This window comes from Scleropages formosus, chromosome 24 (genome assembly GCF_900964775.1).
Source record: "Scleropages formosus chromosome 24, fSclFor1.1, whole genome shotgun sequence".
NCBI lineage: Eukaryota > Metazoa > Chordata > Actinopteri > Osteoglossiformes > Osteoglossidae > Scleropages > Scleropages formosus.
The window spans coordinates 8,006,840-8,022,784 of NC_041829.1; the positions used below are offsets into that span (position 1 = coordinate 8,006,840).

At 43.6% G+C, this 15,945-nt stretch overlaps 1 protein-coding gene across 1 annotated transcript; it reads right to left on the reverse strand.

The window, feature by feature from the left end:
* Window positions 1–1,925: 1,925 nt before the first annotated feature.
* Window positions 1,926–15,843, reverse strand: LOC108936597 (proto-oncogene tyrosine-protein kinase Src-like). Its single transcript, XM_018756072.2, has 12 exons — window positions 15,495–15,843; window positions 7,992–8,346; window positions 7,719–7,818; window positions 7,378–7,476; window positions 6,858–6,961; window positions 6,096–6,245; window positions 5,569–5,724; window positions 4,780–4,959; window positions 4,464–4,540; window positions 3,595–3,748; window positions 2,560–2,691; window positions 1,926–2,219 (listed from the first exon to the last, which is right to left on the reverse strand). The coding sequence occupies exons 2-12, from the start codon at window positions 8,224–8,226 to the stop codon at window positions 2,011–2,013; spliced, it is 1,596 nt and encodes a 531-aa protein (XP_018611588.1). The 5' UTR covers window positions 8,227–8,346; window positions 15,495–15,843; the 3' UTR covers window positions 1,926–2,010.
* Between the last annotated feature and the right edge of the window lie 102 nt (window positions 15,844–15,945).

Here is a 15,945-nt window from a genome sequence, read left to right on the forward strand (position 1 = left end):
TCGTTCAAACAATTTTTTGCAGGAGAGGAGTACTGGAAAAACAGCATCATTTACAGCGTTAGAGACCCTTGTCATTAGAAGTAAAACATTCGCAATCTTTTAATCACTCAGCGCATTTCTCCTACTGCTATCATTCCAAGAATAAACATTAGTTAACTGGTCTCCATCATATCATATATCTGTGTCTTATTTTGTAAAAATCATTTTACATTTTGCTGCAGTAATCTCTTAATTGGATTAAAATCTATGTTTACATTCCTACAGTTAGATTAAATAAAATAGCTTTGAACAGTTACCTGCATTAAAACCATTACTGTATGCATGAATAGGTGGGTTTTTATGAACTATTCATGAAACATATTTGAAAAACAACACTGAAAAGACTAACTGCTCTAAGTGTTTATTACAAGCAGGTAAACCAGTGTCCTTTAATTTAATTTTTGTCCTTTGCCGTCAGTCAGTGAAGTCCTGTAAAATCACGGACAAATTCAAGAATGTCATTACCTCGCAATTTAACTTCACCTACCCAGTGTCACATTACTTCAATAGTGATCATTACATTCCACTGTTAAAATGGTTGGATTTTTTTTGTTGGTCACGTCTCATTATAGTTTCTGTTGTTTTTTTAAACGACAAAAAAAAATCCAAACATTTGAGCCATACGTATAAATAGTTTTATTTAGGTGAACCTTATATGCATTATTAGTTAAACATATACAATTAACTAATATAATACTAAATGTTATGTTCTGTAGTGAACAAATACCAAAATGGCACAGGGGCATATTTCAACTGTCATTCTATCCCTTTCTCAAACCCATTCCCCATGAAAAACATAAAATGCAGATACCGGTAAGCTAAAAGGAAAGGTTGCAAAATAAACAATATTTTATTTTTTTAATAAAAATCATCATTTTATAAACATTAACTCCCAGGGAGGTATTTCAAGTTATTTTAAAGAAGAAAATGTTAACAGGCTGACATTGAAAGTCATTATTGTTTTATTTACATGTTTGAGTTCTGAACCTGTAGGGCTTACAAATTATAGACTGAAAAAATAAACTGTGGCTAAAATGATCCAACATCAGACTGAGTATCAGAATTTTGTATAACTTTGCTGTGTGCCCACTGTGAAAGGAGCTCCAACTAATACACATATATTCTGCATAAACATTTCTCAATATAAATATATTTGGCACAAAATAGATGGTAAAATCCTATGACGTACAATTTCATTCTCTGTACAAACTAAAAGATCAGTAGTTCAAACAGGATTGAATTTCTAAAGAAATTGCTTGTTGAATGTATTATTAAAATTAATTGTGTTATTAAATTAAAACTTTAGGACTCTTTCCCTTTTCCTTAACATCCACATTAGATCGTCAACAATAAGAAAAATGTTTTTCCCTGAAAGCTTCAAGCAAATTTCCAAACAATTAAATTTTGAAAGAATATAATTAAAAACTAACCCTGTTATCTGAGATTCTCTCTGTACGCTCCATGTGCAAGGCTGTCATGGATTAACTGTCTCAGAACACAGTAATAAAAGTGTTATGAAACCTGATACCGGAGGGCAGAATTTTTTTTTTTTTTAATTTTCTGGAATACATGTTGATAAAGCTTATGCAAAGCTAACTTTTTCTGCCCCATGACTTTTGGTAGAGCAACAGTTCACAGGCATTGCAGCATTTAACTTACGACAATAATATATTTGATGTAGCATTCATAATGGTAAATGTGGACCCCCTAATAGATGAACTTCAAGTAGAATTCAATCACTGCAGCTCCACGGAATAATGTGGACTGAGCAGCATTTATAGACAGCAAGGCAAAGACGTGGAGGAAACCTGGGTGACATTATATCTACTCAGCTGGGCACAGTGGAGGCTTGTAGACAGAGAGGCACTGAAATCAATGCAGTTGGAGGGAGGGTATGTGAGATTGGGCGTTGCCAAGCAAAATTCTCCATCCACACAAGTGAGATTCTCCACCCGGAAGCTTCCAGAAGCCCTAAAGATTCTCCCCCGGCTGGTACTGGGGTTCCGTGGAGGTGAAGTAGTCCTCCAGAAAGCCCTGCAGGTACTCAAATGTAGGCCGCTCCTCTGGTTCCCGTCGCCAGCAGGTGAGCATCAGGTCGTGCAGGGACTCGGGGCATTCGGTTGGACAGGGCATGCGGTAGCCACGCTCTACCTGCTCCAGCACTTCCCTGTTCACCATTCCTAGGACAAGAAGGTCCAATTGCCGGGTGAAACGCATTAGGCAAATCCTTTCTACCCTTCCCTCTTTACAACCATTCATAACTCTTGAAGCCCTTCATAAATGGGCACCTTGGTACAGTATATATAGAATATACAGTGTATGGTGGATGGATATGGCCTGGTATACACTGTATATACTACACTGTATAGTATATAATCAGTATATACCTCCTTACTATTAGCAGTATGAGAACTTCAACTCTTCTTTAATGCCACAGTGCTCCACTGTGTCATGTGAAGCCTGATCAGTTATTGAACTGTGCAGGTTGCTGAAAATAGACCAGCTGGGGGTGCTCTGTACCTGGGTATGGCACCCTGCCCTTGGTGGCCAGCTCTGTGAGCAGGATTCCGAAGGACCACACATCAGACTTGATGGTGAAGCGACCGTAGAGCGCCGCCTCCGGGGCTGTCCACTTGATGGGAAACTTTGCTCCTAGCGGAGGGTTACGAGGGACACGTTACACCCCGATTCAGAATCCACAAACTCAATGATTACAACTGTTCTGAAATTTACATTTAGAGTAGCTGGTGCTTTTCTCTAAAGTTAAGCTTCTCACAAATGTTTACCCATTTATAAATCAGTGTAATTTTTATTGCACCAGTTCATGATAAGTATCTTGATCAAGGGTACCGCAGCAGGAGGTGGGATCTGAACCCGGGTCCTTAGTGGCCAAAGGCAGCACTTCTAATTACTACACAACCCGCTGCCTTCAGGGGAGTGTTTATCTCTCTGGTTAATATGGTATGTGCCGTGCCTATAATCTTTTATCACTATACTGTAAACTTTTTAAATCTGAAAACCCATTTTCACTTTTTAATGCTCACTGAAAACCACAGTTAAAAAGTGCTTCCTTATGAAATATGATACATGTTACACGGGCACTTTGACATGATAAATGGTGTCAAAATTATCTGTATTTTCAGATAATTTCTGATGAAAAATTGAAGTTTTTTTAAACAAACCTGCAAAATGCTTGATGAATATCTCAGGGGTTAAATGCAGAATTAATAAGAGAATGTGCTCAATCTTTTGGAGGGGAAAAAAAACCACATTTTTCACTTTCCTTCCTGTTCACCACGAACGACTGCAAGCGAACCGAATGCTCAGTGCGCAGCGGTGCGAGATGTCTCATATACTCCTGACACTTGTGAAATGTGTAGTAAGATGGGTATTGCTGTATCAGAGGTTCATGCTGAGTGCTATGTGAAAATGTTGCTTCAAATTATCTTGATGCAAACAGATCATCTCGATTTACCGTCTGTGTGTGTGTGTGTGTGTGTGTGTGTGTGTGTGTGTGAGCGCAGGAAATAATCCCCATGTCTCGCTTGAGCCTACCTTGCCTTGCCGTGTACTCATTGTCCTCAATGAGACGGGCCAGACCGAAGTCGGCCACTTTGCACACCATCTTGTCCCCCACGAGAATGTTGGCCGCCCGAAGGTCCCTGTGCACGTAGTTCATCCTCTCTACGTAGGCCATTCCTGCTGCAATCTGGAGGGAGGCGATCAGAGGCATCTTAGGTTAGAGCTCCTTACAGTCTTTGCCTATTTACATAACAGGACCTCATCTAAAGGTAAAAAAGCAGGCACTTCTTGTCTTGTCTGACTTGAGCTGGCAAACTTTTGGACATAACAGAAATGCCTCTATGGTGAATAAGGTGTGTGGGCTGATAAAACTGCATAGAGTTCAAAATAAGTTGCTTTGTAGAAAAGTGCCTGCTAAGTAAATAAATGTAAATGTAAGCCAAAGATCTGTCCTTGTTCATGCCTATTGACTGTGTATGTGTCCACTGTCTGCTAGTTGTCACCGATGAGGATGTGAGGCTGAGGAATCGGTGAGGACCCAATTGCGGGTTCTTTTATTGAAATCACAAACAAGGAGCAGACAAGAGTTCTTGTCGGGGACGGACGATCGAGGGGCAGACGTTGTTCTTGGGGTGAGACTGGAGACGAGGTCGGAGGAGCAAAGCAGAGGGTCTGGATCCGGGACGTCGGAAACAGGAAACAAGGGGAAAGGTACGAAAGGGATCTGGGAGAACGAGGAGGTAGGTACTGTTTCTCGTTGATGCGCAGGAGATGTGGTTTTGCTCTAAGAGGTTCCGCAACCAGGTGTACTGGACCGGCCTCTTTATACCCTACTGGTGGAGGCGTTTGGCGCGGAGCTGTGGGTGTGACACTAGTGTATGTCCGTTGACTGCGCTGCTCACCTGCGAGGCCATATCCACCAACTGTGGCAGTCGCAGCATCCTGCCTGCATCACCTTTAAGGTAATCCAACAGACTACCTGTAAGAGAGGGCGGATGTGAGAAGGTGTAATACTGTCCATCCAAGCAAACAGTAAAACTCTGTGCTCGGTATTAACTTTAATATTACTGATTTTATCCATAGATGTGTAAAAGGGGATGTAACCAGGGTACTCAACACCACAGCCTGGTCAGGGTAAGGGTACTGTGGTACAGCTGTAGGTACTTTACGCATGTGTATGGGTCTGTGTGTGTGGCCAGAGACCCCAGACCCCCGCACCTTTGGGCATGTACTCGGTGACGATGTAGATGGGCTCCTCGGACACCACAGCGTACAACTGCACCAGCTTCTCGTGCCGAAGCTTCTTCATGATCTGCGCCTCCTGCAGGAAGGCCTCTGGAGACATGGTGCCCGGCTTCAGGGTTTTGATGGCCACCCGCGTCGTACCGTTCCAGGTTCCTGCGTGGCCACGACAGCAATTTAGCCACAGTTCAACGGAACCCCTGACCGGTGGCACCGACTACAGCAGTGACACACAAGAACATCACAGCTGAACATTTACCAGACTGATTCACAGCTTGGCAGGAAAGAAACAGTTATCCTATTGCTTATATTAAAAAGTTGGAAAATTGCGCGGACTTAAATTGCCAGTAAATTGACTTCTGTTGTTATATTACATTCAGTGAAAAACATTCCTGTTTTGGAGTGGTTAATTACATTTATTAATTTAGCTGAAGCTTTTCTCCAAAGGAACTTACAACATTAAGGTATTTACACTAATTTCCCCATTTACACAGCTGGGTAATTTTACTGGAGCAATTTAGGGTAAGTACCTTGCTCAAGGGCACTGCACCCAGAGGTGGGGATCAAACCTGCAACCTTTGGATCCAAAGATAACAGCTCTAACCACCACGCTACCAGCGGTCCCATCAGTTAACCGATTTGTTAGATTCCTGAATCCATTTCAAAGCATAAGAAGTGGCAACCAGGTGCCTTTATTAAATTTATGCAAATTTCCGAGTGGACCTGTGGGGCTCAATGGAGGGGGAGGATAACTGAGTGACGTACCCATCCAGACCTCTCCGAAGCAACCCTGACCCAGCTTCACGTCAAGCCGCAAGGAGCTGCGAGGGATTTCCCAGGCGTCTCTGGACAGGCCTTGCGTCTGGGGCTTCATAACGGGGCACACGTCTGTCAGGCATTGGCACAGGCCGTCTGCAAGCTCTGGGGGAACGGGTCCACGGGAGATGGTTAATGGTCACAGCTTTGGGTGGAGCAGAGATGTTTGAGACATCCCTATCTGAAAAATTGCCCTTCTACTGCAGGTGGAGGAGATCCATGAAAAGAGGGGGTCTTCAATCGAAACAAGCGCTGAGACCATCATCATAGTACTGATGATGTCAAAGCACCTTTCAAGGTACAAAAAATTAAGTTCTAGTATTAAATAAACTCATAATAAAATAAAAGTTACACGTTCATTCCTTCTGATGGAAATTTGACAATTCCAGCAGCGCACTGAGTCGGCGCTACTGACAGAGAACCTCGACACCGGCTTCAAAGCGCTGAGCTGCGCGGCCATCTGCACTCCCACTCACTGCGGTAGTGGTTGACCAGCTGCTGCAGGGTGCTGAACTGCGCCCGGGACGTGATGTAGAATCCTCCACTGTCCAGCTTGCGGATCTTGTAGTGTTTGACGTTGAAGCCCTTTATGTCGCTAACATCCAGAACAGACAGGCAGTACGCACCTGGGACAAGGAAGCGGAGCTAATAAGAGCTAAATGCTTTGGTATCCAACAATCACGTCATAATTATTGGTAAGATAATACAGGCATTATGCTTCAATAATCGTAGGACAAAGTGCAAAGCAAACAGTCAAGTTCCTGCTCTAACATTTTTTCCAGTGTAAATCCCCAGCAGATTCCCCCCCGATGTCTACATAGTACTTCTTGACTTCTCCTCATGACCCCATGATTGACAGTGTGTCAAGAAGTTCTGATCATAAGTTCCTTTCTACAGCTGCTCTGTAAACAAATCCTGCAGTCATAAAAAAATAAAAAGGCCCACTGCAAACATGCCACACACCCCCAGACGGCCGTGCTAGGGTGACAATCGTTCATTCAGACCTCAGCATCTAGCAGCTTCCATGGAGGGTGAGGAGTGCTGGCTTTGAGAGCTATTGAATTTTCAACGTTTTTCTTGATGGTTCAACGATAAGTACACTTGTTTGGGACCTGGAACCTTGGTCACAAGTCTAGTTTCTTAATAGCACCAGCAACTGTCGGAAAGATGGATGGATGGATGGAAGGATGGATCTATGCTCTGCGCAACTTCCCAGACTATGATTTGGTAACGCTCACCCTTGGTGGTTTCGCTTTCCCTCACGAGGAAAGTCCCTCCTCTGCCCTCGGAGCCCAGGAGCAGCCTCTCTGAGTCGCGGCGGGTGAGATTCCCGAAAAACCACCTGCGGGTGGAGGGAGAGAGGGATGGAATTGCGAAACTGGCAGTTTCCAGAAGGGGGAAAAGCATGTTTCCGTGCGTCTGTGTGGCTCTCTGTTGTACAGGCTCGTCTGAAACACTGTCACACTGGATGCCATATGAGGACTCTGCTGCCCCGTACCCCAGTCACTGCACTGATTGTGAGGTTTCTTTTCCCTTCCCATAATCCTTTGCAAGAAGCTGGAGGCAAGACTATGAAATCAAGCCGTAACCAGTGCTATGAGTAAAAGGATGGTATGTCTGTGTATGTATGCATGTGTATGCGTGCGTGGGTATGCACGTGGTTTGCAGCGAACAGGATTTATTCCCCCTTGCGCCCTGTCGACACCACTGAGGGGAAGCGAGGCGGGCAGTGCCGGAAGACGGAGAGCGGAGACTCACTCCTCCGCCCTGATGGAGTCCGTGGGGGCGACGTAGTTGCTGGGAATGTATCCGCTTTGTCCTGTAGCGAGTGAACGGGCCAGCCACCAGTCCCCCTCCCTGCAGAAGGGTGAACAAAGAAATACGGGAAAGGGTTTAATGGATTAACTAAACAAGTACTGACACATCCGTCCGTACGTATTTCTCTCTCGAACGCGGCTCTCCGACAAGACTAAAACAAAGAGTGAGAGCAACATTTTCATCTTGTGCCATTGCTATATCTTTTCAGTCATGTACTGGAGAGGATTTAAGGGGAACCTTTAATTTTCCGGAGTTTTGCTTTTCGACGTGATGGATCTTACGTGTTGTTGAGTATCTGCAGCCTCTCGCCTTTCTTGAAGGTGAGGTCCGAGGCGGTGCGCGATTCGTAGTCGTACAGCGCCACAAAGGTGGTGACCCCTCCTGTGAGGGGCATGTCAAAATGTCATTTGACTCAACACAATCACTCCTCTATTGCACAATGGTAGTTCCCTCCTGGCGGGTCTGAAAGATCCCAACCAGAACTTGAACGCGCAATCTTTTGGTCTGCAGCTCAGGTTTTTATTTACATGGTAAGCCCCCCCCCCAGTACGTACCTGCCAGCTGCGAACTTTGCTGTGGGGGATTCAGGCTCTCGTTGGGATCCACTCCCCCGAAAATGAACATCTCCGGCTTCTTGGTGGGGGGCTGCTCGACCCATCCGCCGTCCCCTGATGCAGGGGCTCTGCTGGATGCCTGGGATGGATTGAATCCGGCGAAAGGACCGATGGTGCCGTCCAGGCTTCGAGGCCTCTGGCCCAAATCCTTTGGCTTGCTTTTGGTTGCCCCCATTTCAGGGCGTGGCGAGCTGAGCTGGACCAAGCCGAGCCGAACTGAGCCGAGTTGTGAGAGACGCCCAGTTGAACAGTCACTTTTTCCTCAGAGGACTGACGGTCACCTTACCGTTGGTTTCTGTACAGAGCACTACATAAATTAGCACCTAACATCACAAACATACAGAAGTTCTTTGCAGCAAAATCACATGTAGTATATAATGTATGTGGAATCACCCAAGGTTAATAAATGTCCCACATTTCTCCCCGATATAAGTATACTCAAATCTGACTGTTCGCTGTCGAGTGTCTCAAATTTTAATTCTCTCTTTACTATGTTGAACATATGCACACACAGTGAACTTCCAGGTAAGTTTGTTTGCACAGTACTAACACATTCCAGGACACCTACACCACACGCTGCCCCAGAAAGACGATGCGCATCATGAAAGATCATAGTCACCCCGCACGGGCACTCTTCCCTTCTCTGCCATCTGCAAAGCGGCTCAGGTCTATTCGAGCCCACACTGCTAGGTACAGGAAGAGCTTTTACCCCACCTCTGTAAGAGTATACAACACTAACCAACGTGCCACCTTTAGTAACTAGAGCTGAACTGGTCCACCCAAGCACATTGGTAAATTACACTGCCACTTTAAGCATTCTCATTCTCATTCTCTCGTTCTGAGTTCTCTGGCTGTCAACTGGTATTATTGTTATTCCTGTTACCATTATTTATTGCTATTGCTGTTGCACTGCTCACTGTCATTGTTTTGTTTGTGCAGTATTTCTATTGTCTCTGTCTTTGTCCATGGTCTGTGGAGAAGAATTCAGGAAGAATTTCATGATACTTGTACATGGTACTTGTACCTATGACAATAAACTTGAACTTGAACTTAAAGAGAAACTCATACGACATCACCCCTCACCTACTTCATCGGAATGGGAAGAAATCCAAATATTTGTCAGACTGGGATGAAATCCAAGACGTGAGCTGTGGTCCTCCACCTTTGGACGCTTACTCACCCCACTCAAAAGGGATCAAAAAATAAAAGCCTATCTGTTCTGTCTTGGCCTTGATGTAGTAGAATGAACTCCCTCTGTCCCTCATAGCTGCTGAATCCCTCCCACATCCAATAATGGTTTAAAGCCTATCTCTTTGAAAGCCACTTCTCTCCTGATCTCTTGACAGCTCTATAAATGAGTCCAACTCCATCTGCTATGATTATCTATGTATTTCCTTTGTAAATGTCATTGCAATAGGCAGCTACTTCAGGGATGTGAACCAACAACATGGCTCTGATTCACAGTTTAGTCTTGCTGGCTAGGAGGGCTCTGGGTTTGAAAAACATAAAAAAGGCTCTCACATTTCCTCTAGAGTATACAATATTCTGAGAAAATTATGCCAAGCACAGCATGTGACAGCAAAGTGACCGGGAACTGCATGTCAAGGAGAGACAGTCTGGTGCTGTTGGGAGAACCCAGAACCCCAAGTTGGCTTCTTACATCTGCATTTATTTATTTAGCCAACACCTTAGTCCAAGACAAATAATGTAAAAGTTTGTCCCCTGAGCTACTTACAGATATTTACCCATTTACACTCCTGGGTAATCTTTACTGGGGCACTTCAGGATAAGTACCTTGATCTAGTGACCTTCTGGTTGAAAATGAACAGCTGTAAGTACTCTCCCACCTGCTTCCAGAAAACCGTCAAGTGCTCAACCGACTGGAATGGATATTACCCTTTACATTTGTTTTAAAGAAACATATAAAAGGAGTACAAGCAATTTTAGTGCTACACAGCTAAATATTTTACCAAAGTACAGCAGAACAAGTGCCTATTAAGTACAACCCTCCCTCCTGGGGCAATTTACCTCACTTCCTTGACCACTGGACAACCCTTAAGCCAAACAGGTACAGGCTTGTTGACTGTTGCCCATAAAAGGCCCGAAAAGCTATGACTCGCCATGATGTCCGTGGCCGGGATCACCCTCCACACCGGTTTACTTTTGGATGAAGGGTTACGTAATACTGCTATATGCAAGCGAAAGTGCTAGTTACACATAATAGTGCGGTCTCTTGCTCTCTTTACATGCCCTTCCATATCCTGTAATTGCAGTAGAGTTTTTACAATCTGGGGAGTTTCTGTGTTTTTGAAAAAGCTGCAGGAAACCAAAAGACACTCACAAAATTTGAGTATCTATACCTACATGTAATATATCAGTTATATATACATATGATTGTAAAATGCAAAAATTTAGGGAACATAACCTACAGAAGCCGAAAATCACATTATATTTTGATCTCTATAATGAGGCTCAATCACAGTGACTGAAAGAAACCGCTCCAGCGTTTTAGACAATTATTTTCCAATTTATATTCTACAAAACTGTCGCATTTTACAGGTGAAGACGAGCGAGTGCCGTAACGCTGTCACGTCAGGCGAGCCAGCAGGCAGACGCTAGCAATTTTTGTTTTTGAGGGATCAAATGAAACGCTCCCGGGTTCAGTCAAGACTTGCTTGGTAAAAGACATCAAAATGGGAAGATGGGTCTCCAACAAGGAGGCGAAACACATTTTCTCTAGGGCATGAATAGTTGAATTCTCAGTCGCTGGTTCGATATCAAGGAAGGAAAAAAAAATACAGGCGATGTTCATGAATGTTCAATCATGCTTGAAAACATTATAAATAAATAAGCAAACAAACAGTCAATAGGACTTGGATTTCCGGAGAGCACAGGACGCTGTCGCATCCCCTTTCAGATCATTGAGACTCATGTCTGGAAATCCTCCTCTCAAACTCAATGAACTATGATCTGTCAGCTGCATCATGGTAGACGTGAGCTTACAGCCCAATCCGGATTCACAGTCCGTCTTCCCCCGTGCCAACGTTTCACATACCGTAACCCATCTCAGACATCCAACCTTGCAGAATCTCACAGCCTGCAATTGTGCTGCCACTCCCAATTACACATGTGGGCATGCAGTGTATTCTTGTGCTTGGAGCTTAAGTATGGGCACACTGTATCACACACACACACACACACACACACACACACACACACACACACACACACACACACAGACCGAAACCGCTCGTCCCAAGCAGGGTCGTGGCAAGCCAGAGCCCAACCCAGCAAAACAGAGCACAAGGCTGGAGGGGACACACCCAGGACAGGACGCCAGTCCGGCGCAAGGCACCCCAGGCAGGACTCGAACCCCAGACCCACCAAAGTGCAGGCACAGGTCAAACCTGCTGCGCCACTGTACCCCCCTACACTGTATCACTGTATGTGATAATGTGGCAACCATTCTCCAGCAATTTCTCCAATAATCAATCACAACTAAGTCTTAAGTCTTATATTGGGCTGTCTCTCTTCTTACATATTCTAAACGTGCGGATCCACGAAAGCATGACAATTTCTGAATGGTACAGTCAAAGGTCTCGTAAAATGCACAGATTAAAAAAAGGAGCATTATTTGTGGATTTTACTACGAAGCTCATGCTTTTACCCAAAGCGACTACAGACTGAAGTACCAGTGTTGGAGCTGCTATAGCAAAGCTGGAAAAGGTACTTTGAAAATCTAGGGTTCATTAAAAAAAAAAACATGAAAATGAACATCACCGGAAAATTTGGAAACAGCCCTGCGGTTCCAGGGCATTAAGATGCATAATACTGTCGGCTGCTTGGGGAAATATGCAGGGGAAATGCTAAAAAGGAAGAGAAACGGGGTGATTCAAAGTGCATATGGTGCGTTAACGAAGAATCATATGAGCAAGAAGCGAGGCAATGCGTGTTTGTGGCGAGAGCGCTGGTGTGTGTACAGAGCACTACTGGAATGTGGGAGGCAGGCAGTAAGACAAGTCCCGACACCTTGTCTGCACCCACAGGCCCGAAAATGCGCTGGAAACGTGTAGCATGCCTGCAAGACCCCCCGAGGTAAGATATACACATTCTGCAGCTCCCAGATTACATTAGAGGCCCTGAATTCATATACAAGTACGCAAGTGGATTTATTCATGGATACTTACTTTTGAATTAATGTAATATTTGAGGTGACCCACCTATAGGAATCTTGGGCAAAAAGGATGGAGAACAACGCAAATGCAACATTTATAGACGTGTTTCTGTAAATCTTACTGATGTGCTAAAAGTGGAACTTAAAAAGTCTCCACTTTAGGAAAGAAACATGGGACGGTAGCGGGTCCTTTATAGGAACATCAGCTGATCGTCAGGTGCTCTGGCATGTAAATTCCCACACAAAAAACCTAAAAATTTTCACCGGCACCAATTCCTCTTTTTGAAATCTGACAAAAAAAAAAAAAAAAAAAAAAAAAGAAAAAAGGGTAAAATGTATATATTCAAAACACAAACACAAAATAACTTGCTTCATATTCACAACACTTCGGAGCCCTATTAAAGCTCTATTTAAACTTAATTATGCATGTAAGAGCCGTCACCTTCCGATCAAAAGGTCTTAGGTTCGAGTCCAACATCTCGCTGCAGTACCTCTAAGTAAGGCACTTACCCTGATTTCCACCAGTAAAAATTTAGAAGGTGTTAAAATGCCTATATCATTGTAAGTAGCTCAATATACAAAACTAAGTTAAGAGAAAAATATAATAATAATAATAATAATAATAATAATAATAATAATAATGCAACAAATGGCATCCACTTCATTTCTCTGTACTCTGCCTTGAAATACAGTGGTCACGTTTTCCAATTGGACCAATCAGAGCAGGGTTAACACCCTGGAGCTGGTGACCGGGGATCCTGGCTGATGGTCGGCAATGACTGTGTCCATCATCCTGCTGTCACATGTGTCCACGTGCCCAGCATCACATCCTCCGTGAAGAGGAAGTACAGAAGCAGGAAGTAGCCGTAAAAAAGGGCTTTAAACCAACGCGACACAACAATAGTTCTGCAAGAATCACAGAACCAGCGATCCACTGTTATTTCGCTCAAGCGCTTCATGGAATATGTATAAGTACGTTGTATATGTGCGATTAGGCACCAGTTCTGACAGTTTTTAGAGCCATAGCCTAGCAGCCTGAAGGTCTTGGGTTCAAACCTCTGTTCCTATTGTAGAACCATCGAGAAAAGGACCTACGTAGAATGTTCCGGTAAAAATACCCTGACGTTCAAACGAGTAGATCCTTGTAAATTAGTGTTCTAACAACGTTTGTTGCCTTGAACAAAAGTGTCAGTTGAATAAATAATAATCATTGCAGGTGCAGCAGACTGGCCAGTGGACAAGGCACGGTTTTATGATTATGCAGTCAACATACATAGTTAATAATAGGAAATGGTTCAGCTACAGGTAGGTGTAGATTTAGAGAAGACTATTATTGTGATGTTTTGCAAGCGAGCGATACAAGCTGGTCACCTCCAGAGTGTGGACTGAACAGCCGTGTAGTAGCTGCTCTGGTGAGGTTTCATTTCCTCGTTCCTCCGAGAACTCGGAGACAAGCACATGCCTGCAGTCCTGGTCTATTCGCCGGGCTTTGCCTGCTCATTCCACAGGGGATCCATGGGGCTGACGACTAGCAGCAAGGAATCCACCTCACAAAACTATCAGTCTCAGCAGTTTCTCCTTGGAAGGAGCCTGCGACCATCCAGCCATCACTAGGCTCAATACTGTCCACTGGTGCTTTAACTAGGGATTTTACCACATGTACAATGTGAGCAGTTGAATATTTTACAAGAACCATGTAAGCAGTAAAATTTGTCCCTAACCCTAACCTCAAAACAAACACAGCTGTGTGTGATGCTCAAAAGGAAGGTGTGAGATGCTGCCACCTCCAAGCAGGCAGTCCTTCCAGCCCACACAGCACATTTAGACAAATTCTTCCAGATCAAAAAAATGTGGAAAATAACAAAAGTGAGTCAAAACAGGAAGAAGAACAAGGTTTATCTGCGAATGGAAAAGCAGCAGAGCACAAAATGCTCCCCAGTGGACTTGCTTTACTTTCTGCGGTGGAATCTGATAAAAAAAAAAAGCACAGCTAACACACTATTTCAAACAGAAAAAGAAAGCTTTAAATGACTTGTTAAAAAGAATAACGCCCATTGAATCTCTACTGGAGAAAAAAAAAACCTGTAGTTCAATAATTAATTTTATTAAACAAAATATAAGTATATAGTAAATCTAAATATTACTTGCAAACTTAACTAAACCAAAAAGGCCTTGATTTTGAAAGCAACTTGACCACAATGAACTTGCATGGTAATATCTTCAACATATGCAATATATATAGATAATGTGTATTTAACAATATAAACTAATGAACCAGTCCAGTATTCAAAACTTTCAACGCACTGCAGACGAGTTTGTAAATAGGAGCACAAAAAATATTTTTCACGGGTTAATTTAGTTTTTCTATATTCTTGTCATTCATTAATAAATTAATTAGCATTATAATTTTACTGCTTTCCAGAAAATTTGCTTTTTTTTTTTTTTTTTTTTTACAGAGTTAGAATGTAGACGTTGGTAGACAGCTGACACTTGACAACACAGCACTGCATTTGTCCACAGGTAGCAACTATTGAACAGGGGGTATAACGTGGCCACGTTACTGTGTGTGTGACTCTTACATCTTAAGCAAAGCCTCCTGTTGAATTTAACACAAAACATAACATTGTCCATGGATGGAGATACTGAATAGGTGAAGATTCCTCCGTACAGGCAGGACAAGGTTTCCCGTCCACTGTTTTAACCTGGACAGACAGGTCACCAAGTGCCAGCTTCAAAATCCAGGTGGGGCCCTGTTACACCACGTACAGGGTAATTAACCGGAATTAAGCACTGAACTTGAATTGCTCAAGCAAAACTTAGAGTTGTACACATTGAACAAGTCACACGGCTTGATAAATACAAGTATAAATACTGCATAAGTAAAATACTGTAATGCAAAAAATCTGACAAATTTATTTTTATTCAGTGACGTTTGGTTAAAGCAATGAAAAGAAACTAGTCGAAATAAGTGGTCCTGTAACACTGCAGTTTAGATTAATAATAATAATAATAATAATAATAATAATAATAATGTAGTTATTATTGTTATTTTTTATTTTTGTTGTCTATTGTCGTCATGTCATTAATTGCTACATGCGGAGGAATATTGTAAAAAGTCGCAATTTCCAACTGCAACTACTACTATGCCATTATTGATTAAGAGTAACCATGTGCACAAACAAGCCTTGAGAGAAAAGACGCTCGAAGAGGCTAATAAACGTACATGATATGAAGAGAAAGGACAAGAAGAACACACAGCGAGCGCTCACCTGTGGAGCCCCAGCAGAGCAGATTCCCGCTTTCACTGACTGTCGCGCTGAAGCCGCAGCACAAGTCCGCTCACACCAAGCGTCCCATCATCGCGCACTCAGTCACACGGTAGCGCTCCTGTGGAATCATGACAACGACAAAGAAGGACTTTAAAGCGCACGCACGACCGAGTGCGTGTGCATGAGGAGAACACCAGCAGCAGCCGGGCAGATGATGATCGCAGCGCGCTCAGTAACACCTCCCCTCAGCCCCTGGGATCCGCAGAGTAAAGCGTTAGAGATCCGAAAGAAACGATGCGTTCGCCCGTATTTAGAGCGCAGGGAGAGCGCGCGGACACGCAGTCTCCCGTCGAAATGATGGGCTGTGAACGGCGGGGACCGAGGGTGCGGTGACGTCACGGGGAAACACTGAAGTGTTGCGCAAACCTGTCCTGTTTTGAGCGGCTGTCAA

Coding starts and splice junctions, on each gene's coding strand:
- LOC108936597 (XM_018756072.2), bottom strand. CDS start 8,226: ATGGGGGCAACCAAAAGCAAGCCAAAGGATTTGGGCCAGAGGCCTCGA. Junction 4,960..5,568: donor CTTCGGAGAGGTCTGGATGG/GTACGTCACTCA, acceptor GTGGCCACGCAG/GAACCTGGAACGGTACGACG. Junction 3,749..4,463: donor TGGTGGATATGGCCTCGCAG/GTGAGCAGCGCA, acceptor GCCTCCCTCCAG/ATTGCAGCAGGAATGGCCTA.